At 47.2% G+C, this 24,173-nt stretch overlaps 1 protein-coding gene across 1 annotated transcript; it reads left to right on the top strand.

Moving 5' to 3' along the window:
• The first annotated feature begins 10,312 nt into the window (after positions 1-10,312).
• Positions 10,313-23,703, top strand: LOC124670686 (ABC transporter C family member 14-like). The gene is made up of 13 exons (XM_047207162.1): positions 10,313-11,079; positions 14,126-14,622; positions 14,961-15,195; positions 19,611-19,931; positions 20,010-20,096; positions 20,292-20,918; positions 20,993-21,157; positions 21,283-21,577; positions 21,836-22,050; positions 22,234-22,539; positions 22,623-22,686; positions 22,982-23,221; positions 23,361-23,703. Exons 1-13 carry the CDS (start codon positions 10,399-10,401, stop codon positions 23,462-23,464), a joined length of 3,837 nt encoding a protein of 1,278 aa, XP_047063118.1. The 5' UTR covers positions 10,313-10,398; the 3' UTR covers positions 23,465-23,703.
• The last annotated feature ends 470 nt before the right edge of the window (positions 23,704-24,173 follow it).

The raw sequence follows: 24,173 nt of genomic DNA, 5'->3' as shown, positions 1-24,173 counted from the left end.
TCAAATCAGCTAGCTTCTGCTACTAGGACACGGGATGCAAACTTTCCAAAACTAAAACTAGCACTACCTAGTTTGGATTATTTCCAACACACGATTCCAAATGAAACCATTTGATTATTACAGTTGGGGTCGGCTTTCCAAAAAAATCCTTGATTATGACCGATCTGATTGGTATTGTATTGGGCTGATTATTTCCATGATTGTGACCATACTGCACTCTCATTTAATACTAAGGATTGATACCGCTGATTGATGATGCTACAGTTGTTACGAAATTAGATCGGACGACGAAGCGGAAACCGTCAATTTAGATTGGAGGGACACATCATGCTTTCAATGCCGACACCATCAAGCGAGTTTGACGACAAAGGACCAACTCTAATATAATAGTGTAGACTATCTAACCTCTTTCCATTTGATCGGTCTTTTGGAAAACTTGGTTAGTGCATCAATCTTATATCGATAACTTTGTTTAAAAAAGAATGATTGAAAGGAATAAAAGTGATTTTATTGATAAATAAATGTCTTGGGTATATATACCCTATGAGCAGGTCGCCTTTGAGGCGGTTGTATAAAATTAGTTATCCTGATTCTGAAGCTAGTACTTCCTAACAATATATGTGTTTGTGCCATAAGAATAGGCCATCAGGTTAGTGCGTGCGTACTTGACATGCAGTAGTGGAGTTTGTGGTGTGAGTACATGCTGCCAAGGATGATAGCGCGCGAGTACAGTCTATTTAAAGGGTTGTATGCGTGCTCATCTGAACAAAGGAGTATAGACAGAAAAGGAAACATGCACCAGGCTGATGTGAGACAGTCCGGCACCAGACTCCAGGGTCTCCCTTGTTCTTGTGAGTTGAGAGGTTGAAGAAAGAGGCGGTTCGTGTGAGAGTTGGACGCACTAGCTCATGCTCCGGCTAATAAGGCTCACGGTGCCCGCGCTCTCCGACGCCGCCGCGCTCGCCGACGACGCTCTTTTGATCGCGGTGGTCATCATGTGCCTGCCCATGCCGGTCCTCGAGGTCTCTGGCACCACCACGGGCATCACCGTAGATGCCGCGGATGACGATGCTAGGGCTGACGAGAACGTGATGCCGTACGCACGGATAAAATTCTAAAAAAAAACACACGACATAGAAGTAAACATGATGAAATTCAAAGAAAAGCACAATAAAGAAGAACATGGCAAAGAAAAGCACCACGTGTCCTATATAGGAATAATCCATGTGGTTAGTGCGTGCCATGCAGTTGTGGAGTGATAATGCTTGTACTTTTACTTTTACTTACGGGAAATGATTTAGAAGATGAGGTGGGGGATTGATGCTCGGCCAGCCTCTGAACGGAAACCCTGTTTTCTAGTAGTGTAGTAATATTTTTTAACGGATAAAAGGGGGACATGATATCTAGCATTTTCTTCCAAATTATCGCTAAAAGTAAGATTAACCAATGACGTTTGTACGAAAAGTAACATACCTATTGGAAGTTCATTGTGGATATAGTATTTTCATGAAGAAAAGATGCCAGTATGGAGAAAAACACCGGATAATTGTAGGATAGTACTTGCGGTGTCCGGAGCGATAAAAATGTGCACCGGTTGAAAGATGTGATATATGATAGAGCAAGTTTTTAGCAAAGATACCAGAAAAGAGGAAAGTAGCATTTTCATGGATTAAAAGAGGCGTCAGAAAGGATAAAAAATATAGGTACTTACCGCCTCGCTAAATAGCTAACGCGATAAATTACTACGGAAGTTGAATATTTCTACAGATAAATTACTTTAAAACATACAAACGATTTTTTAAAAATCAATACTAATTCTTTTAGAAATATTTTGAAAAAAATGGTGCACTGCATACACATCAACAGTGTCCAAACGCACGAGGTTCAAGCAAAAGACTTTAGCTTACTATCAAAAAATTTAGAAAAATCAATATTTTTTTTTTTTAAATATTTTCAAAAAAAGTAAAAAATGGAGCAGTGTTCATGCGCGTGAACAGTGTCCATGCACATAAGGTTCAAGCAAAAGTCTTTAGCTTTTATATGTACGTAGTATATATTTTTGCATAGAAAAAAGTTGCTCAAAGGCTGCTGGAGATCAAGTTTATCCCAGCAGGGATGCACACGACAATGCTTTTAGATACAATCTTAACTTAGCTAAGTTGGTGGTTACAGCAGCCAAGATCATATCAATCCTATAAAGGACGGTTTAGGTAGATTATCTTATTCCTCTGATTGCAAAGTGCTTGTAGTACTGATGCAGTGATGCTCATCAGAAGTAGCGTCAAGAATTAAACATAATAGCTAGGTCGAAGTAGTTCATTACAGAAATAGCTAGTAGACAGAATTAAACATATAGTATAGGCCATATCTTTAGCGCGCGTCCAGAATGTGGGAAGCCACGTGTGTCCTATATAGGAACATATGCCATGAGTTTAGTGCGTGCGTGCATGTCATGCAGCAGTGGAGCGATAATGCCACGTACTTTCTCACTTTTCTCCTACGGGAAAGGCTTAGTTTACGCGATGAGGTTGAGGCCGACGGGAAATTAGTGCGCAGGAGAAAAACTGGCCTAGCAATTTATGTCTACATAATTCGCTTTCGGAAAAGAAACCTCCCCAATCTGGCAAGTTTCACACGAGTGGATCGTAGCCTCCACGTCGGCATCCACCTAGTGGTGGCGTGAGTGCGTGCTGCCAAGGTTGTTAGCGACATAGGCGGACCCAACCGTCGCTAAGCTCGGGCACGTGTCCAATTTTTCGGGCGGCGGCGTAGTCTATCTTGATGAAAATGTAATGAATATTTTGATTAAAATTTGGTAGAGTTACAGTGCGTCCAGATTTAATGAAAATCTTGGGTCCACCAGTGGTTAGCGAGGACACTCTTTTCTATTATGGGAGCCCTAGCGCGTCGCGATTGGCCATGTGCCATTTTTGGCGGGTCGTTTGGTAGCCTGTGTGGCTTTTTGCGTGCAGGAGAAGTAACCCATGCCCCATCATTTGGTTGCCCGTTTCCAGCCCATCTTGCACGCAGGAAAACAGGAATCAGTTGTTTGGTTGCTCAAATCACAGTTCCATATCCTTACCACAATTCTAATAGGCTGAGATTACCATGCCATGTCATATTACATACGATCATAGACCACTCAGAAGAACACGATCCTCACGATCACCACGGTGAGGAAGGCGATGATGTAATCTTTGACACGGCTAGGACATACCTCCGGTGGTGCTCATTGTAGAGCATGTACTTCCTCCGGCGGCGGCTGTGCTAAAGGCACTGCATCATCGATGGCCTGATCTTCCAGGAGCTCCTCTTCCAGGAAGGTGAGGTAGTCTTGCTGTGCCTCCTCTAATGTTGCATATCCTCGGTAGCTGTTGTTGGAGTAGCCATTTACCTGATCTTGACAGACTCTCCATGAGATGTAGAATCCTCAAACCCGCCCGCGAAACAACACATACCACTAGCATAGCATAAGAAGAAGTTATCGAATACAACAATGAATCAATTCAGAAAAGAGCAATAGAACAAGACAAGTGTTGACAACAAATATTAAACTAATAGGGGCATGCATGATCATTCCAAAAGTCGATCAGAAGTTCATCCTACACTACCATGGTGTCGTCCTACCGCCACAACAAAATGGGTGTCTGATCCTAACACCGCAAAGTTCACCATCACCTGAGGGGTTAGTATATACCACCTCATCATACTTACAAAAGAGGGTCATCAAATGTTTTTCATCCTAGCTACTACCAGGCTATACATCATCATCATCATCATCATCATCATCATCATCTTCATCATCATCATCATCATCATGCATGCATCCCTGAACCACCCCCTCAAGGGCACCACTACACTTTGCCGTGGTACTTGCCAAGGTAGTTACTCAGCCAGAGGACGCGGTGTGGCTCGATCATGCTGACGAAGCTGGATCCCTGGGCCTTGTGGTCGACGAGGTGGCTGAGGGTGGCCATCAGATCATCCTCGGCGAAGCCAAGCATGTCCATGATCGTATTGTACAGGTCAGGGTGCATGTCTGTGGTCTTGTTGTCCCTGATGGCCTATGCAACGTCTTTCACAGCAACAATCATGTTGGTGAAGGTCACCAGCTCGTCGTCGAGGCACCTTTCTTCCTCTTGTCGGCGGTCGGATTCTCAGGCGCGTCACTGGTCTTGTCAGCATTGAGGTTGACCGTGTCGGACTCCTGGGTGTCAGCATCCTCAGGTGCAGGATTTGGTGCAGGCGAGCCCAGGGGCTCACTAGATCCCATGGCGTACTTGCCAGTGGCGAGGCCAAAGGAGAAGATGGAATGCATCTCGTTGTAGTTGGCGATGGGCACATTCAGGAACTCTGCGTCCTTTGGGTGATCCTACGATACGAAGGGACAATCATGTTAGTTCTGCTCGAGGCTGATCAAAAAAGTTAGTGAGGAGGACTGAGTTAGTGAGGTGCTCACCGCGACGTGCCCGCAGTAGTGCTCACCCTCAAGGACGATGCATTTGGTGTCCTCGCACCACTGTGCAGTGCTTAGATTGCGGAGCCTGTTAATGGTGAGCCACCTCTGTCTCCACTTCCTCAGGTGGTTGTACACCTGAGTGGAGCAGACGGTCACACCACAGTGGTTAGCTAGGCCCTTCGCCACAGAATTTAGATGGACTTCCTTGAATCCTTTGTCAGTTCTCACTCCGCTCTGGATCAAGCCGCACATCTTCTCCAACACGAAGCTGGACATGAATGGAAGCCATTTCATGGTGGCATTCCTTTCCTGCCCGGTCTTCAAGGCCCTCTCCGCTTCCCTGCGGTTCTTGTTCTTCTTAGTGGTGGCCAGCCTAGCCACCACCTTTGCCGCTACCTGAGGCACCAGGTCAGACACATGCGGAGACGTGACCTTGGACTCATACGTGGGCTGTGAATCGGGAACTTTCGAAGGGATCTGAGAGTCCCCAACGCAGACAAGCGCCTGGCTAAAGTCATCACAGAAAGAGTCCACACATCGTAGTACAACCTAAATCAGACAAGCAATTCATTGCAACTGTGAATATCACAAACCATACCAACAATCATCCTAAATCAGACAAGCAGTTCATTGCAACGGTGAATAGCACAAACCCTTGCAAGATCATGGTAGGTGAGCACATTTTGGACTAACCCCTGCTACAAGAACAAACCCTAGGAAAGATCATGGCAGTAGCATACGGAAATGTCGAATCGTAGCTAGATCATGATAGGTCACGACAATTCGAACTAACCCTTGCTACAAGACCAAACCCTAGGCAAGATATGACTACTCCTAACCTAGATCTAAACATTATCGCGGTACGGGGATAAGGGATGGCTTACAGTCATCGCCAGAGGTGAAGATGCGCTAGACGAGGAAGTAGATGAAGCAGCCCAGATGTACTCGCCGCCGCCGTTTCCATCGCCGCTGCAACCATCGCCGACCGGAGATGCGTGCGCCTCTTACCTTCTTGCCGACGGAAGGAGGAGCTCGAAATTTTGGGGGACAGTGGAGGAGGGGGTAGAAATAGGCCATGGGGCGGGGCGGGAGGTGACAGAATCTTTCCCGCCCCTTTTCGCTTTTCGTCGATGCGCGCCGCAGCTCCCACCATCTCCATTCTCGTCTACGCCCGTGCGCTGAAGATTCCATTTTGCATCAGAGGGTGTGGAGATTTGCCTGCACCGCTGGAAACTACCGAACCGGGCGTTCCTCCAGGGCCTGGCCCGACACTACTTTGAGAAGCGGTTCGTGTAAGAACGCAGCTCGGCCAAGGCAACCAAACGGGCCGAAAATTGCTGGCCCGATGCGAGCCAAGGGGGATCCAGGCAACCAAACACACCCTACATTTTCAAAATAAAAGATATAGGAGGGTGGGAACTGGCGTTCAGTTTTCCACGAGTGCGAAACAGCGGCCAAGCACGCCAAATGCTCGGCCGCGCGCGGAAGTCGACCGGCCTTGCGCGGTAACCGGTAATCGCCAGCGGCGGGGCTCGATGGAACGTTAGAGCATCTCCACCGGCGTCACCTAAATAGGCCGGCAGAGGCGCCAACACTTCCGTATGGGGGACGTTGACATTCCACAAACTAATACATAATTGGGAACATGGTTTACACGAAGATATAATTTGGAACATGGTTTTCCACAAACTAATACATAGTTTGAACCACGTATGGCACAAATATAAAACATTGCAAAATAACTAAACCTAACTAGGCCGGTCATCGCAGGTTTCGTGTGTTCCCTGCCAAGAAAGAACACTCGCAGGCACACCCAGTCACCCAAACTGGAAAATCCAGCTGTTGACGGTGCCCCTGTCGGTTCTTTCGAGGAAGAACATCCAAAAACATGCGTGCCTATTTTCGATGTGAATAAACAACGCTCAGTCGTCGTCCTCCTCGGCGCTGTCGCCGTGGTAGTGGTGGCGGCAACGCATCTCATCGAACACCTTGACGCTCATGTCCCCCTCGCCAAGGTAGGAGAACATGAGCACGAAGCCGGCTTCGAGGTGGTGGTAGCGCGCGAACTTCTCCCAGCTGATGTGGAGGTACATATTGCCGCGCGCATCGTAGATCACGTCCACAATCTAACGGCAGCAGCCGCAAGCAGCCTCCCGCAGATGCAGCGAGCCCGGCTGACAAAGTCGGCGAACGTGTCCGGCAGCCTTTGGATGCCGTGTGGGTTGCCCTTGAGGATGATGACGAACTCGAACGCCACTCGCCGCTCCTCCTCCTGCAGATCCGACGATGAAGACGACGGTGTCGTAGGCGATGGCGACCGTGCAGCTCTGCCGCGACCACGACCACGACCACGACCATGGCCGCGACCTCGGCCTCGACCAGACATGGCGTCGTCTCTTCAGATGGTGGCGGTTAGGGTTGGGGAGAGAGGCGCTAGGGTTTGTGTGGGAGGGACGATGCGAGAGCGCCCTTTTTATAGGCCGGAGGGAGGCGGTGGAGAGCTGGCGCTCATTAACGCCGGCACGGAGAGCTAGGCGCGACGGGACGGTTCGCTGCGCGTCTGCGGAAACTGCATCGCCGCTGCGCCCCAATAACTCCCGTCGCGAGGTAGGCGATGGTTAGGTTAAAATTGAATGTGCCGCTGACGCATCGGCCCCGCCACTCCCTGCCGGCGTCGACTTTTGGTATGTGTGATTGACAGGCGGCTCCCACGCCCAAAATTTTCAGCCTCGCGAGGCGCCGGCGCGCCCGATTCGCGCCCTTGGCCAAGGGGCCGGCACGGGATTGCCGGCGCTTCTAGTAGGCTCGAAAAATCACCGGCGCCGTTTGGGGTGCGCCGGTGTGAGCCTATTTTCGCTTCCGGCCCACAAATCACTATCGGGACCGCTATAGAGGATGCCGGTGGAGATGCTCTTAATCGCGATTGACGACCATAACTGCCTAATTCTTTTCTTACGTCGAGCCGCTGTGCTACCACGATGCAAACAGACACGAAGACATATTTTCCCGATTTTCTTTTGCTGGCCCAATCCGTTTAGCAATCAGTTTTAGGTACAGGAACGCGTCGAGCTGGAGATGTCCTCGATTGATTGCTTAGTCAGGTGGCCGTTGTTTTGCGGAAGATGATGGCAGCAAAGTCTGTGGAATTGATGCAAGCAGTCACCTTTAGCTACAGAAATGGGTCCAGCCGGTGGAGGTGCTTTGTTGATTTGCTTGGTCTGGCCGTCGTCGTTTTGGCGAAGGCGATGGCAGCAAAGCCGGTGGAATTGATCCGTACGTTTGGTGAAATGCCACCCTAGCCACCCTTGCAACTGACGGCCGGGCCGGGGAAGAAACACAGCGGAAGAGACGAAAGCGACCGTGGCACGCTGCGCGCGCATGTCGATCCAAAGTAACCCTTGCACTGTTAGTCTAAAAAATGAGAATGAAGCTGGGGAGCGCTACCTGTTAGTCTAAAAAAAGCCTTGCACTATTGCAAATATGCATGCTTCGTTCCGTGCGTGCGTGAACCCAGGGTGGGACATGCATGCATGGGCGTGAAGCGGCCGGCACCACTTTGAGCACTGATGGTACTATAGATTAGATTAGATTAGATTAGAGTGCCGGTAAAGATAAAACACTTTTTTGCGATAAAAAGATAAAAGCACTTTTAAGCCACTTTGGTCCCTGGCTCCCTGCATCAATTTTGGGGGCTGCTACTTGCGGCCATCGCCGCCGCTTCAACAGAGGGTTGCTGCAATGGGCCAACACCGGAGTTGCAACCAGCTACCACCGTTGCTGCAAGGGCCACCGTCCATGGCACCGTTGCTACATGCGGCCACCGTTGTTGCTTCAAGGCCGACGACGGGTTGCTGCAAGGGGCCGATGCCGGAGCTGCGCTGCTGCTACAAGGGCCACCATCCATGGCACCGCTGCTAATTTCGTCTAGCGCCGCTTCAAGCTCAACGCTGGGTTGCTACAAGAGGCAGACGCCGGAGCTGCAACCGGCTACCTCTGCTGCTAAGGGTCATGGTCCATGGTGCCACTGCTACTTTCAGCTACCGCTGCTGCTACATGCGGCCACCACTGCTGCTACATAAGCTGTTGCGGTCATCTTCTTCGGCAAGCGACGACGGCTCTTTCTTTTTCTGCAAAACCATCGGGATTTTTTTTGGGACAGGAGGTGTTATGCAGAGTAGATAGCCGTGAGAGTGAGAGGGTGGTGCGCAGCGAAGCCAGCCATGATCTCGTTGTACGGGCGGTCGCCGGTGATCTGGTAGGGCCGGGAGGTTGAACAAAGCGGAAACCGTCACTTTAGATTGGAGGGACATGATGTTTTCAACGACGACACCATCAAACGCGTTTGACGACAAATGATCAACTCCTACATAATAGTATATATAGATTCATTTTGCTTGTAACGCGGTACTATGACTCAAAGGGCAAGGTTAAGAATGTATATATCCATTTGTATGCAAATGGATGTTACATGCTTATGCACAACAATTTATTTTTCAAAGCCTCGCCTAGACTTGTCATGACTTAAGATGGCCACACATCAGCTTTAAGACTACCAAGAAAGGATTCAATTTTTTTTAAATCCAGCTTCCATGTAGTAGAGTCCTATAACTCAAAAGGCGATGTTAAGAATGTAACTGGAAAATTGGTCACGGTTGCTATGTACAATTTGTTTTCTTTCCAAGGATGTGTGCATGTGCTATATTTCTTTGTTAGTTTGTAAACTCTGAAATCATCAGCTCTGGTAAAGATTATGGTGATTTGCGATAGTTTGAGAAAAAGCTAACACAAATTGTTAAATGAAATGTTGAAACAGGGGCTATGGAGTAAAGTGACGCGTTATCGGAATAGGGTGACTATGAATCACAATAATGGTGAGCAAAGAAATTTGAGAACCATAGCAACGCATGGGCATTCCAAATCCTGCTTGCAACTTTCCAAAAAAAATCCTTGATTATGACAATCTGATTGGTATTGTATTGGGCTGATTATTTCCTTGATTGTGACCATATTGCACCCTCATTTAATACTAACGATCGAAGCTGAAACCGTCAATTTAGATTGGATGGACAGGGTGCTTTCAATGACCGACAACATCAAACTCCGTTTGATGATAAACGACCAACTCCAATATAATCATATAGACTATCTAACTCCTTTTCATTAGAATAGTCTTTTGAAAATTTTAGCTAGTGCATAAATCATATATGGTATCAGGGCCAAGAGGTCTTAAGTTCAAGACCATGCTCGCACAGTATTAAGAAAAAAAAAAAATTTGTGGCATATGCACCGAACCAATGCTAAGAACTAAAATAGCTTAGACAGAGGGAGTGCCAAATATAAATATAGTGTCCTAGCCTCTTTCTATCAGATCGATTTTTTGGTAGCTTGTGAATCAATCCTATATTGATAAATGTGTTTAATAAAGAATGATTGAAAGGAATCAAGTGAGTTTATTGATAATTAAATGTGTTGGGTATATATACCCTGTGAACAGTTAGCCTAATTCTGAAGCTAATAATTCCCAACAATGTGTTAGTGCCATAGGAATAGGCCATGAGGATAGTGCGTGTGTGCATGGCAGGCACTGGTGTGGTGCGAGTGCTGGCTGCCAAGGATGTTAGCGAGTGCATGCTTCAGTCTATTTAAAGGGTTGTTGTATACGTGCTTATCTGAGCAAAGGAGTATAGATAGAAAAGAAAACGCCAGGCGCGCTGATGTGAGACAGTCCGGCACCAAACTCTAGCACGTGTCTCCCTTGTTCTTGTGAGTTGAGAGGTTGAAGAAAGGCCGGGACTGAGAGATTCAGTCAGCCCCAACACGGCGACACGTAGTGGCTGTAGTGAGCGGCGCACCCGCTGACGCTCCGGCTTTTCTGGCTCATCCTGCCCACGCTCCCCGACGACGCTCTTTCGATCGCGGTGCTTGTCCTGTGCCTGCCCATGCCGGTCCTCGAGGTCTCTGGCACGACCACGGGCATCACCGTCGATGCCGCGGATAACGATGCTAGGGCCGGCGAGAACGTGACGCCATACGCGGCGGCGTCGTGGCTGTCACGCGCGTCGTGGGCGTGGATGAACCCGCTGATCCGGCGAGGATACCGCGCGACACTGAACATTTCCGACGTGCCGAGCCTGGCGCCGCAGCACCGGCCGGAGCGCATGCACGAGCTCTTCGTCTCCCACTGGTCTTCTTGCGGCTCCTGCGCGCGCACCCTGCTCCGGTGCTTCTGGCCGCTCGTCCTGGCGAACGGGGTGCTGGCGCTGCTCCGTCTCTCCGTCATGTACGTCGGGCCGACGCTGATCCAGAGCTTCGTGCAGTTCACGAAGGCGGCGCCGGAGCGGCGGCCGCTGTGGGAAGGCGTGAGGCTGGTGCTGGCGCTGCTGGCGGGCAAGGCGGCGGAGGCGGTGTTCAGCCACCAGTACAACTTCCAGTGCCAGAAGCTGGGCATGCAGGTCCGGGGCGCGCTCATCACGGCGCTCTACCGCAAGGGCCTGCGGCTGTCGTGCGCGTCCCGGCACCAGCACGGCCTGGGCGTCATCGTCAACTACATGGCCGTCGACGCGCAGCAGCTCTCCGACATGATGCTCCAGATGCACAACCTATGGCTCATGCCGCTCCAGGTGCGTGCCTGAGTCTGCCGGTACCTCGCTTCAGTATCACGCGCGCATTTAGTACACCACTGTTTCGTTCTTTTTTGAGGTAGAGTGCACCACTGTGGGTTTCAGTATCGCGCATTTAAAAAATGTTGACCAACTAGGGAATGATTTCTTATTTAGCTATACCGCGATGGTCCCTAGGATGATATTCCGGTTTAAAATTCGCCCTCATTGCATTACCGCGAGATGTGGATTTGAACCTGGACGGGCTAGGTGCGCACTTGCTTGCCTTGCCACTAAGTTAGAAAACAGTTCTTAGTATCACACATTTACCGCGCCTCTGTTTCTCGCAATCCGTCACATCCTATGCAGATGAAATTCTATAGGATTTGTAGTTATAGAAAATTTCTTTAAGCAGCGTTTAATTCAACATGAGGGTTTGAGTGGATGATTTTTTCTTTCACAAAACATACTCCCTCCATCCCACGCACTAAAACATATATATACATCTAAATTTTGATAAATCACATACAAATTTGGTGGGATGGAGGGAGTATTATGTAATCTATGCCAAACATTCTTATGCATTCATAAGGATTTTAATCCTATAAACTAAACAGTGCACATAGGTAAAACATCTAAGAATAAAAGTTCTATAAAATTTTCATGGAATTCTTGTAAATCAAACAGCCCTTAACAAGGATCCCATCGGACAGATCCTATGAATAAAAATCCTATAATTTTTTTCATGGATTTGAATTTCTTTCTCCAAAACATAGTACAATGCAATCTATGGGAAGCATTCTCCTGCATTTAGAAGGATGCCAATCCTATAAATTGAATAGTGCACAGAGAAATAACTCCTAAGGATAAAAATCCTATAACTTTTTCATGGCATTCTTTTAAATCAAACATCCCTCGCTGGTAGGAAACGTCCTATCTGTGATGCACCAAGTTGTATTTCCCGTGCGCTTCGCTATGCGCCACAAGTATCACGCATATTCCTTGTCCTCGTCTTGTGAGAGGTCGAAGACCGGGGCGGCGTCCATGGGCCCTGCCGTGGCCAGGCATGGTACTCCGGGTAATGCGGCGCATGTGGCTGCCACGCCGGGCACGCTGGAAACGGCTAGTGAAGCAGTGGCTTGGTGGCAGAACCATTTGGCCAATCCACATGGCATGCGGCAGCGCGTGCAGCGGAAGCGACAAAGGCGGCGGCAGCTCCGCTTGCTGTTGCACCACTAGCGCGCTTAGCTAGAGGACATCATTCATCCCCGGCTCATAGGCCTACGACGCTTCCTCCTCCGCCACGACCGCGTCCTCATCGTAGCCTCCCGGCGCGAATGCCTCCAGCTTCACCGCTAGAGGTGCGTTGTCATTTTCGGTGTCGTCGTCGGTGGCCACGGCGAGGTCTTTGTAGTCCTCGCCGGGCTAGAAGTCCTTGAATTTCACCGTCGTGTGGCAAGCCTCGTTCTCCCACGCGAAGAAGGCCCGCTAGAAGTCGTGTTGGTGATAGGCGCGATGGTGGTGAAGCACCGGTGGGAGACGGTCGATGTAGCGGCGAATCTCAACCCCGAAGGCTTGGCTGTCGACTAGCGGCGACAGAATAGGCACCGTGGCCCGGTTGAGCCGCCATCCTCCCGGTTGGGAGTCGTCATTGTGTAGCCACCAGTGTTGGCACTCACCCACCGGGAAGTAAAGTAGGCTACTCTCGCGCCGCTATCAATAGTGGACCTCCTTTGCCTCCGTAGCGTCCTATGTGCAGACGAAATCCCCCACGCGGGGAGGCGGCGAGAGATTCCTAGGGAGGAGAGGTGGTGGTGACTGGCGGGGGCGCCGGCCCGAGGACGAGCCATCCTCGTGGTCGTTGGCACCCTTCTTTAACCACCGCGTAATCTTCGGCATGTCGATGCTGGTGGCGATGTGGCTTATGGCTGGTCGGTGATGGCGATAGCGTCGGTCTAACTTGTTATGATGGCGCATGGACGGTGGAGTGCGTGGGAGAGGCTGACCCAGAGGTGGATATATATGGCCACGCCATCAATGCCCCGCTGGTTTTCCGGTGCCTTCTGCATGAATGGCGCGTTCTCGCCCGGTGACGACGCACCGCAGTTTGGTGCTCTACTATTGCACGGTACGACTTAGCCAATATGGCCACTCTTTACTGCGGCGCACCAAATTACGGGGTTGCGCCACGTGTAAGGGTGTACTAGTGGTCCACCCTATCTTGGTGCACCACAGGCAATACTAGCAATGCACCAAAAAAATTGGTTCCTCTATAGCCATTTTCCTAGTAATGCCTTAACAAGTATGTAGTTTTGTAGGGAAAACGTGACCTTTTTACACAGCCCAACTGACAAAGTCGTTTTTCATGGAAAAACATTGTGTACGTAGCATGTGAAGATATACAGTGAATTTTCCGTTTAATCTTTTTTAACATTACAAAATAAAGAAAGCATATGCATGCAAGAGCCAAAACATCCCTCTCAGTGTCAGAAATTCATTTAGTTTGCTCTGTTTCTCCCCGTCCCGTGGGACAAATCCTATCCATATATTGACTCGTCTAACGAGGCAGCCCCTTGACTTGATTAGTTTCCAAACGCATTTTTATTACTACCATCGTTTACAGCGCAGTTACGTATTTTGAGAATGAAATTTGACTACAAACTTAATCAACAAAATATAAGATATATGCCATAAAAATTATAGCATTGAATTCATATTTAAAAGAAATTTTCAATACCGAGTAGTATAATTTTTATGATATATATCTTATATTTTGCTGACCAACTTAATAGTCAAACTTCTTTCTCAAAATGTGTAATTACCGTGTAAATCGGTATGGAGGGAGGCTAATAATATAGAGTACTCCCCCGGTCCTAGTCAAACCCTACTAAGTTCGCCTAAATAGTTACGAAAAAACAACATTAACAATATTGAATATACATATTGTAAAAATTACATTATGGTGAATTTACCGATATTGATTTGGTATTCTAGTGTTCATATTTACTATAGAGACAAGTTAAATTTTCACCTGTAATAGTTGTACATAAAGATATGATTTTTGCAGGTCTTTGTGGCCCTTGGGATGTTGTACCGGTACCTAGGGCCTCCGGTGATGTCGGCCCTAGTCGGTCTTCTCGGGGTCATGGCTTTTGTCATGTTTGTCAACCGCCAAAACAACCGATACCAGTTCTCGCTGATGAAGGAGCGGGACCAGCGAGTGAAGGCAACGAGTGAGATGTTGAGCTACATGCGTGTGATTAAGTTCCAGGCATGGGAGGAGCACTTCCACGCGCGCATAACTGGGTTCCGAAACCTTGAATTCGGGTGGTTGTCGCGCTTCCTCTACTCCAGCTCATACACCATGATCATATTGTGGAGTGCTCCGGTCCTCATATCCACACTCGTCTTTGGAACATGCGTCCTTGTCGGCGTGAGGCTTGATGCTGGCCTTGTTTTCACCGCCACATCCTTTCTTAAGATCCTTGAGGAGCCAATGAGGAACTTCCCCCAGTCCTTGATCCAGGTGTCCGAGGCCATGATCTCACTACAACGCCTTGACTTGTTAAGTCTCATCTTGTTGTCAATTTAACTGATTTTATTAGTATCCCAATACGTATGGACACTACAATATACACAAATTTGACATCACAATGCATTATACTTAACCCCACACTCGAACTATTGCACATCAAGGATAAATCCACGAATCTATTGAAATTTGAACCAGCCACCGTCCATTGATATTGCTTTTTTGAAGGGGAAGACCCAGCCACTACATCAATTGATGCACCTCTGCATCAATTGATGCATACGGCCTTTATTTAGGTACATTAATATTTCATGGACGCATGTTTGTTAGAGCAGTAATTAACCTATTTCTATATTTTTAAATATCTTAGGTACTTAACAAGTGCTGAGTTGGATGATGATGCGGTAGAGAGGGAGTTGTGTGATGGGCGGGTTGCTGTGCTGGTGAGAGATGGGGTGTTTGCATGGGACGATGAGGAGGTGCTGCGTGGGATCAACCTGGAGATACAGGGCGGTGCTCTAGCGGCGGTTGTGGGCATGGTTGGGTCCGGGAAGTCCTCGCTACTTGGTTGCATCCTCGGGGAGACGACCAAGGTCACTGGCAAGGTATATATACCTCATCAACTTTTCTGTCCTGAATTTGATTTTAAGAGAGAGAATGCTTACATGGATCATCTATCACCTTTTACCTATTACTTTAATTCAATGGGATCCCCTCTTTATTAATGCTTAAATAAATTTATTCCACATAAGTTTATAAGCACCCCTAGGAATCACTTCCTCATCAAGCACTCCTGCTTCAGAATAAGCATCGATGATATTGCAGGCTGAGAGAAAAAAAACACTTTATTTGACTAAGCACCTACGCAAGCACTTGTAGCGTACATACTAACAATTATGCTAGATTATGGTTGCATGTTCCTTGATAAACAAAAATGATTCTTTCGTTCACCCGTTGATTTTTTAATTGTTTAAAATGTCATCACAAATCTGAATGTATTTGATTTTCAATTAGCTTAACACAGTTACCACGCGCTCACATCCGGGCGTTTTTCTCCATTTTATTTTATTTTGCAGTCTACCTTGATTGTGGGTGGAAAACAAATGACTTATGATTATTTTTTTTATTTTTAATCAGTTCATTTGTTTCGGCAAGTTTGCATGGTTTATTGTTTAACTTGTTGCATGTTTCACCATTCTCACGACTTCTTCTCTCTATGTTCATGACCTGTTGAATTTCTATGTATTCCCTTTTTCATGACTTGCCCCCTACAGCATGCACACACATACATTTCTTCAGGGTGAACCCACCATGATTTGTTTTCGTTTGATTTGAACCAAATTCAAAATGGCGAATACATTTTTCGCTTGAACCCCGTACATTCAATTCTAAAATGGTCCTAGTCTCATAGTGGGAGCCCGTCGGTGGAAACATCGAGCAGATGGTGTCAAGGAAGGCTGCTACATTCCCGTCCGTTCTACTTATGGCCCAATTTCACGGACATCAACAAGTTTGCAAGTTGTTGATTAAAAGCTTACTACTGTTTCATGTCATTATCTGAACTGTTATGCATGCCAAATTGCAAGTCTGAACTATTTTTGCATATATAATTTTTTTTCTTTATCAATTTTTTCTTCTTAATGCAGCATTTGTAAACAAGAATACATGCATTACTTCTACTAAAAAACCAGATAGTGAACCGGTGAACTAGCAGTCTGACTAGTAAAAACTTGACCCGGTGGCCTCACCGGTTCGGTCACACGTCCGCTTTTAAAAGCTGTGCTTACCGGCCAGAGGAATTGGGTATCGACCAACATCTCTTTCGGTCATCTAGAGGTGTATATTCTCGTTTTCCCAAGATTCGTTAAGTCTTAGATTAAAAAACAAGTACGCCCCTATTATTAAGATAGGTCTTGTAGTTGACCATCTATCCTAAGGTCCAACCGACATTAGCAAAAGAACGCAACTCTAAAGAAGACTATGACGGAAAATTGATGACTCAACAAAAGAGCGTAAAATGAAGATTTGACTCAACTTTGTCTAGTTTGGCACGCTAACTTTGTGACCAATTCCGTTTCACAAATCACAAAGCTGAGATATTTATTTCAGTTGCAACTAATGACTAACATGAATACTAGATAAATTAAATGGTCTGGAACAATTTTTACCGGCTGCAATGTATGTTGCAACTCATATCTTGACACGAATAAAGACATAATTCGATGGCGCAGGAGTGAAATGACAATTGACAAAACTGTTTTAGCAACCTTGGATACCAATGGGAAATCAACTTCGAATAGATGATCTAGTAAGACCAATTAACTTTTGAGTAAATAACTTTCAGTTCGGCTCTCACGTGTATGCCCCATCTACAAAAAAACATATTTTGAAGTGTCAAAAATTTTGACAAATTTTTTTACATGTACATCTCCGTAATATATGTGTTCGTCAAGTTTCGAGAAAAATCGATATATTATGTGGTCTGTGTAAAAATGAGAAAATTTATGTTGTGAAAAGCTTTTTCGAAATAGAATTTTATCTTTTTTTACACACGTCATACGACAAATCGATTTTTTATGAAAAAAATTTATGGACGCGTAGCACGCACATACTTTTTTTTGTTTCAATTTTTTAATATATCAAATTATATATAAGATTGATTTCGAAATAAAAGGAGCATAGGCTTCCATGAGCCAAAACACCATTTACTGTTTTTTTTCTCCCCAAAAGAGACTCCGTCTTCCAGCCTTGGCGAGATACCAAAATGCCCGTCCTTGTTCTTCAGATTAAAGAGAGCTCGCCCAAATCTCCAACTCCACCAAGCCTGGCGGAAGGGGGCGCTGCAGATGGGACATCGAAAGGGAGATAGCCACCTCGTCAGACTACCACCACCCTGTCTGCACCTAGATTACAGCAACTCGGGCGACGCCGACGTGGTGGCGCTGTGGCGGACGGCGAATTGCACGGCGGTGCTTAAGGGTCACCGGCGAGTAGACCGGAGCGCCTCCGAGATTACGGGTTCGTTCCGGTTGCTCTCTTTGGTGTTCTAAGCACTAAGATGTATCCTCTTCCTTCTAGATACGGAGTACATCTTTCTGCATTGTGTCCTCCTATGATTGATAATAGAGTTACTTTTTTCGATAAAGGGAATATATTAATATCAAGAAGATACCAATTACACCCAGCCTCTGCAACAACGCACCACCCTAATGGCACTACGGATGCACACAGCCAAAAAAAGGAAAAGAAAACTAAGAAACAAAAGTCCCGCTACAGTATCTCGGCCTAACAACAACAACACATCCACCGCCATGACAACACCTGAATTACAGACTCTCCAAAAAACGACGCCTCCAAAAAGGGAACAGTGCTCAAACACCGTCGTCGCCCGATCAAAGATCTTAGGTTTTCACCCTGAAGATAGTCCCCGCTCTCAAAACAATGCCTCCACCAAGGTCACTGCCAGGCACAACCAGTTAAGGCCAGACCTTGGGTTTTCACCCTGAAAGGTAGAACTCGCGCTTCACCTGTGTTGTCGCCCCCACTTTCATACCGTTGTTGTGAAGCCGGGACACCAAGCAAGCCCCTCAACAACGCGGAGACTTGAACCTCCCTTAGCTAGTCCTCCCCTCCGGCCTTCATGAAATTCTCTTCTTCCGACTTTCATCATGGATCCATAGTCACTTGATGTCAACACAGAAAAAGAGCTTCGCGCCGCTCCCTCCAGAACCAAACGGTCGGAATAAACGCATGGGTGCGCACGACCGAATACCTCCGATCCAGCAAACTCCGGGCAAAGCACTCGTTACATTCGCCGGCGGAGCCTTCCGGAACTCAACCCTCCGGCCAGATCACGAGTCCAGGCCTCCGGTAGGTCCTCCTCTTCACGCAAGAGAGGCCCTAGGACCGCCTCCTTAATACAGGTCGGACCCCCACGTCGGCGACCATCCCGGGCTGGCCAACCCAACCCTCCACCGGCGACACCATCGCCGGCTTCCAAGCTCCACCATCGCACCGTCGGATGGCGGTGATAGATCAAAGATCCACCACCCCCAACCACAGGCCGACCTCTCCGGCGAAGAAGAGGCCACCTCCTCCGTCGAACCCAAGGCTGCTGCCCCGGGCGCCCTCGTGTCGCGGAAGAAGCCCGAGATCGCCTCCACGCACCGATGAGAGGCGGGGGTGGATGGCATGACGCAGACCGAGGGCCTGGCCGCCGCCCACCACTAGCCACTGCCGGAGTGCTGCGGGAAGCCGACGGGAGGAGGGAGACCGCAGCGCCGCCCATCCCAACCGCGCCGGCCGGTCCGCCAGGGGACACCCGACGGGAGGAGGGCCGCTGCCGTCGTCGCCCATCCCACGCGCGCCTGCTCCGCCATGCCTCGAGGAGGTGGGATCCGGCCGCCGTTCTCCACGCAGCGACGAGGAAGGGCCCCCGCCGCCGCCACGCCCCGAGGGACTTTGCCCCGGCGGCGCTGCCGGCGGCGGCGGAGGGTGGGGTGCGGGAGGGTTAGGTTAGGGGTGGGGTGCGGGAGGTTATCCGTGATAATAGAGTTACTATGCATCCTCTACCGAACAAATCAAAAACACACTACTCTATAGTGTAATAAATCAGGCGGTGTGGCACTCAGGGTTCTGATAATCGACCAGTAATTTTGGTTGCTGCCTTAATAGATCCACTTAACAAAACTGGTGTGGAAGAACATTCACCAAAATTACTTTAAGCAAATTTTGTTCGATTCTTAATCCAGTAGAATCTAGTAAACCGTCGATCGGTTACCAGTCCTACCGACCAGCTCCAGTATTTTCATAAACACATTGTTACCAGAGTAGTAGTAACAATATACTTCCACTCGTTTTCTAACAAAAAATATACTTCTATTTGCGTATATAATTAAATGTACTGCACATTTTAAGAGGAATCAGAATATTTCAAAAAAATTCAGAGGAGCAGGAATCCACTTCCAATGTTTGTACATTTGTGCACCTTTCCATCCAACAAAATCTGCGTCTCTTGCAGGTCAAGGTGTGTGGCAGCACAGCGTACGTTGCGCAGACGGCATGGATTCAGAGTGGCACCATCGAGGAGAACATCCGGTTTGGACAGCCGATGCACAGGGAGAGGTACAGGGAGGCCATCAGGGTGTGCTGCCTGGATAAGGACTTGGAGATGATGGAGTTCGGTGACCAGACTGAGATCGGTGAGCGCGGGATCAACCTCAGCGGCGGGCAGCAGCAGCGCATCCAGCTAGCGCGCGCCGTCTACCAGGACTGTGATGTCTACCTCCTTGATGACGTCTTCAGTGCAGTCGACGCTCACACAGGCAGTGAGATCTTCAAGGTACAACGTCATGCTAGATGTGGGTGGTTTTGTAATGATAATTGGTACTTTAGCAGCAGACTGAATTCTTTTTTGCAGGAGTGTGTGCGAGGTGCTCTGAGGAACAAGACTGTAGTGCTTGTGACTCACCAAGTCGATTTTTTACACAATGCCGATGTCATATATGTAAGTACATTGCATATATAGTCTTCATCATCCTTGGTTCAATGTAAAATTAGCGGTTCCACCGTTAAATTCTTCTAAAAAAATAGAAAGATCAAACTTATGAATGATCGATATAGAACTTTTTCTTCGACTTTGTTGACAGATTTTGTTTCTTGGGGATCTTCATTTTTTTACATTTTGGAAATATACTTCTAGGTAATGAAGGATGGCATGATAGTGCAATCTGGCAAGTACAGTGAGCTCCTCAAGGCTGGAACCAACTTCACAGCTCTCGTTGCCGCACACGACAGCTCCATGGAACTAGTGGAGACCGCAACACCAGAGGCTCACAAAGACGACCTCCAGCTGCCCATCTCCCACCAACCATCAAGCAAAACCAACAGGTCATCCAATGGCAATGCTGGTGCCTCCATCACAGTTGCGGTCAAGTCTGAAACTGGATCAGCACGGCTGACCAAGGACGAGGAGCGTGCGAGCAGCCACGTTAGCTTCGACGTTTACAAGCAATACATGACCAAGACTTGGGGCTGGTGGGGCGTGGCGGCAGTGATCTTCATGTCAGTGGTGTGGGAAGGGTCCGTGGTGGCTAGTGACTACTGGCTCTCGTATGAAACCTCTGGCGAGTTCCAGGCATCTATGCTCATCCAGGTGTATGCCATCATTGCCGCTGTTTCAGTGGTACTTGTGTCAATGTGGTTTTTTCTTGTGGTCTTCATTAGCCTCCAGACCGCCAACCGGTTCTTCAAGCAGATCCTCCATAGTATCCTCCACGCTCCCATGTCCTTCTTTGACACCACCCCATCCGGCAGGATCCTCACCAGGGTACATATATACACCGCATCTTAGAAATTAAGCATATTTGATGTTCTGAATGTGTGTGTGACATGATTTTATAGGCATCATCAGACCAGATGATCGTTGATCTCATGCTTCCGTTCCTTATCTGGATGGCCGTGTCCATGTACATCTCGATGATCAGCGTGGTTATCGTGACATGTCAAGTAGCATGGCCGTCAGTCATCGCCATCATCCCCCTGGTGTTACTCAACCTATGGTACAGAGTAAGTTAATTATGACAATCTGCACCTAAAATAAAATAACACCATCTCACCAATGCATAAAAAATGTTATTCTTTTTGTGTTTTGATTTGAGCTACCTACTTGGCTAATTACCAATGATTTACAGGGCTACTACCTGTCGACGTCGAGGGAGCTGACTCGTCTCGAGTCCATCACCAAGGCTCCTGTGATCAACCACTTCTCCGAGACTGTTCAGGGTGTTATCACCATCAGAAGCTTCAGAAAGGGAGATAGCTTCTTCCAGGAGAACCTGAATCGCCTGAATTCTAGTTTGAAGATGGACTTCCATAACAATGGCGCAAATGAGTGGTTTGGCTTCCGCTTAGAGCTCCTGGGAAGCTTTGTTCTTTGCTTCACTGCCTTGCTCATGGTAACGTTGCCGAGAAGCTTCGTCAAGCAAGGTATGCCTCTCTTTTTACCATTTGCACGTACCATTGACATCCCAGATCCAATTGATCAATGAGGTACGCTGATGAGACGTTTTCAACTTCAAAGAATTTCTGCGACTAGAAACCTTCTGCAAATTCATGACTGATGTATTGTTTTGTACTATCAAATCTAAATCATGACAAAGCATATGAGTAAATAATATATGTTTACAAGCGTCCTTGAAGAATGCAAGTCATATTTCTAAGCTAGTGATGGTGCTTATGATGCAGAGTTCGTTGGTTTATCGCTCTCATATGGTCTATCCCTCAACTCAATATTTTTCTATGGTATATGGGTGAGTTGCATCATTGAAAACAAAATGGTTGCTGTCGAGAGGATAAAGCAATTCATAAGTATCCCACCTGAGACAGAATGGACGATCAAGGAATGTTTACCTGTTGCAAACTGGCCTTCAAAAGGAGATATCAATATCATTGATCTCAAGGTAACTTGTTCGTTGTACTTCTAACTTTAGCAACACATATGGCACAATATCATTAAAATGCTAATTAAAGCGCTTACATCAGTGACATCTTCTGATAGCTAAGTAGCTTCTTCATCTTCTCTAGAAATTGAAAAATATGAAGTGCACAACAAATTTATATGTGTGTATACTGAATGTATGCAGGTTAGGTATCGGCATAACACTCCACTGGTGTTGAAGGGTATCACAATAAGCATACACGGAGGAGAGAAGATTGGAGTCGTCGGTAGAACAGGCAGTGGGAAATCAACCCTGATCCAAGCCTTTTTCCGAATGGTGGAACCTTGTGAGGGGAAGATAATAATCGACGACATTGACATCTGCACTTTAGGACTTCATGATTTGAGGTCTAGGTTCAGTATCATCCCACAAGAGCCTGTCCTCTTTGAAGGCACGATTCGTAGCAACATTGACCCGCTTGAGAAGTACTCCGATGAGGAAATTTGGCAGGTATGTTACCAGCAACAAGTCAAAGTTCGCCTCTCTGTAAATTTTCTGTGTCTTTTTTGCATCCTAAATTTAGTTCATTTTAGGCCTTGGATCGTTGTCAGCTCAAAGAAGCTGTGGTTTCCAAACCGGAAAAGCTTGAAGCATCAGGTACGAACTCCAATTATTATCTTATAGGATTTACTGTTTTGATAGAACATACTGGTTTTACCTCAGCGAGCATGCACATGAGCTAATACAGATTCTGGTGTAATAGTAACTCCGTTACTTGAATGAACAAATTAAGTGAAGCTGCCTATTCTTTGTGCATTAACAAGTATGCTAGGTGAGTAAACATCTCTAAGTAAAACATGTTGTTAGAACTTAGAACATTCGCTGCACCTGCATATATATATATATATACTAATATTCTAATACATTTGCAATGTCTATATACCTTAATTAGTTGTCAGCAACGGTGAGAACTGGAGCGTGGGGCAACGTCAGCTGCTTTGTTTGGGTAGGGTGATGCTGAAACGCAGCAGGGTACTATTCATGGATGAGGCAAGTGCCTCAGTGGACTCCCAAACCGATGCGGTGATTCAGAGGATCATCCGGGAAGACTTCGTGGCATGCACCGTCGTCACTATCGCGCACAGGATACCGACGGTCATGGACTGCGACAGAGTCCTGGTTATCGACGATGGTAACTAATTTACCGCTTGAAATTTTATCTTTTTGTTCAAACACTGAAAATTCAACCTATCTTATCTGTTGCTCAATGTGTTTAGTCATACCTTAATCAACAAGCTAATGGTCTGAATGATTGATGTGCTACTTGTCAGGACTATCTAAGGAGTTTGATCAGCCCATCAACCTGATTAAGAGGCCGTCGCTGTTTGGAGCACTAGTTCAAGAGTACGCAAACCGGTCGTCAGACGCATCGTAGGCTCGACGAAATGGTGGCAGAGTTTTTCCAACTTTTTTACTTTGTTCCTTTGCCGATATGGTAGCCTTCTTTTCTTGCAAAAAAAAGAAAAGAATGGTAGCCCTGACGAGAGGGGCTGTGCATCGGATGGAGGATTGTTGCAGTTGTAGGGTAATTTTCAAAAAAAAAAAACAGCCAGCATGTTAAACATGATGATGTTTTGAAACATTAAGGAATTTTTCACACCGTCCTTTCGGCAACTTCCATTCTCCAAGATGGTTCAGTAGAACGGCAACTTCATCACCGAAGTGACAGTAGACTGGGTCTCTATTTTGAGAAGATAGAGATCAGATCAACACCAAAAGGAAAGATAAATATTTAGTTACCACATAAATATAAAAGAATGGAAACAAGCAACAATACCCCTTCGCTCGTGAGGGGATCCTCGGGTGATTCGGGTTCCTCTGCCTTCCGTCGGCGGCTGCCTCCGATCTGGCCATCTATGCGCCTACGGGCCATGGAGGTGCGTCGGATCGCGGCTCTCGTCAGCTGGAGGGTTTTGTTTCCCAGTTTTGGGGCTTCGTTCCCCGTCTTTAGGTTTTTTGTTTGTAGGGGCGGCACTCAGGTGGTGGTGGTGTGGCCTCGTGCAATAATGTTCCTCGGCTTCAACCCCATCTCGATGGCGACGTTGAGAAGCTCGTGGGTGTGGTGTGGTCTTCGAGGATTTCGT

Source organism: Lolium rigidum, chromosome 7, assembly GCF_022539505.1.
Source record: "Lolium rigidum isolate FL_2022 chromosome 7, APGP_CSIRO_Lrig_0.1, whole genome shotgun sequence".
Taxonomy (NCBI): domain Eukaryota; kingdom Viridiplantae; phylum Streptophyta; class Magnoliopsida; order Poales; family Poaceae; genus Lolium; species Lolium rigidum.
Note: the sequence above shows the minus strand (reverse complement) of the source record. Positions and strands in the feature narration are given on the sequence as shown.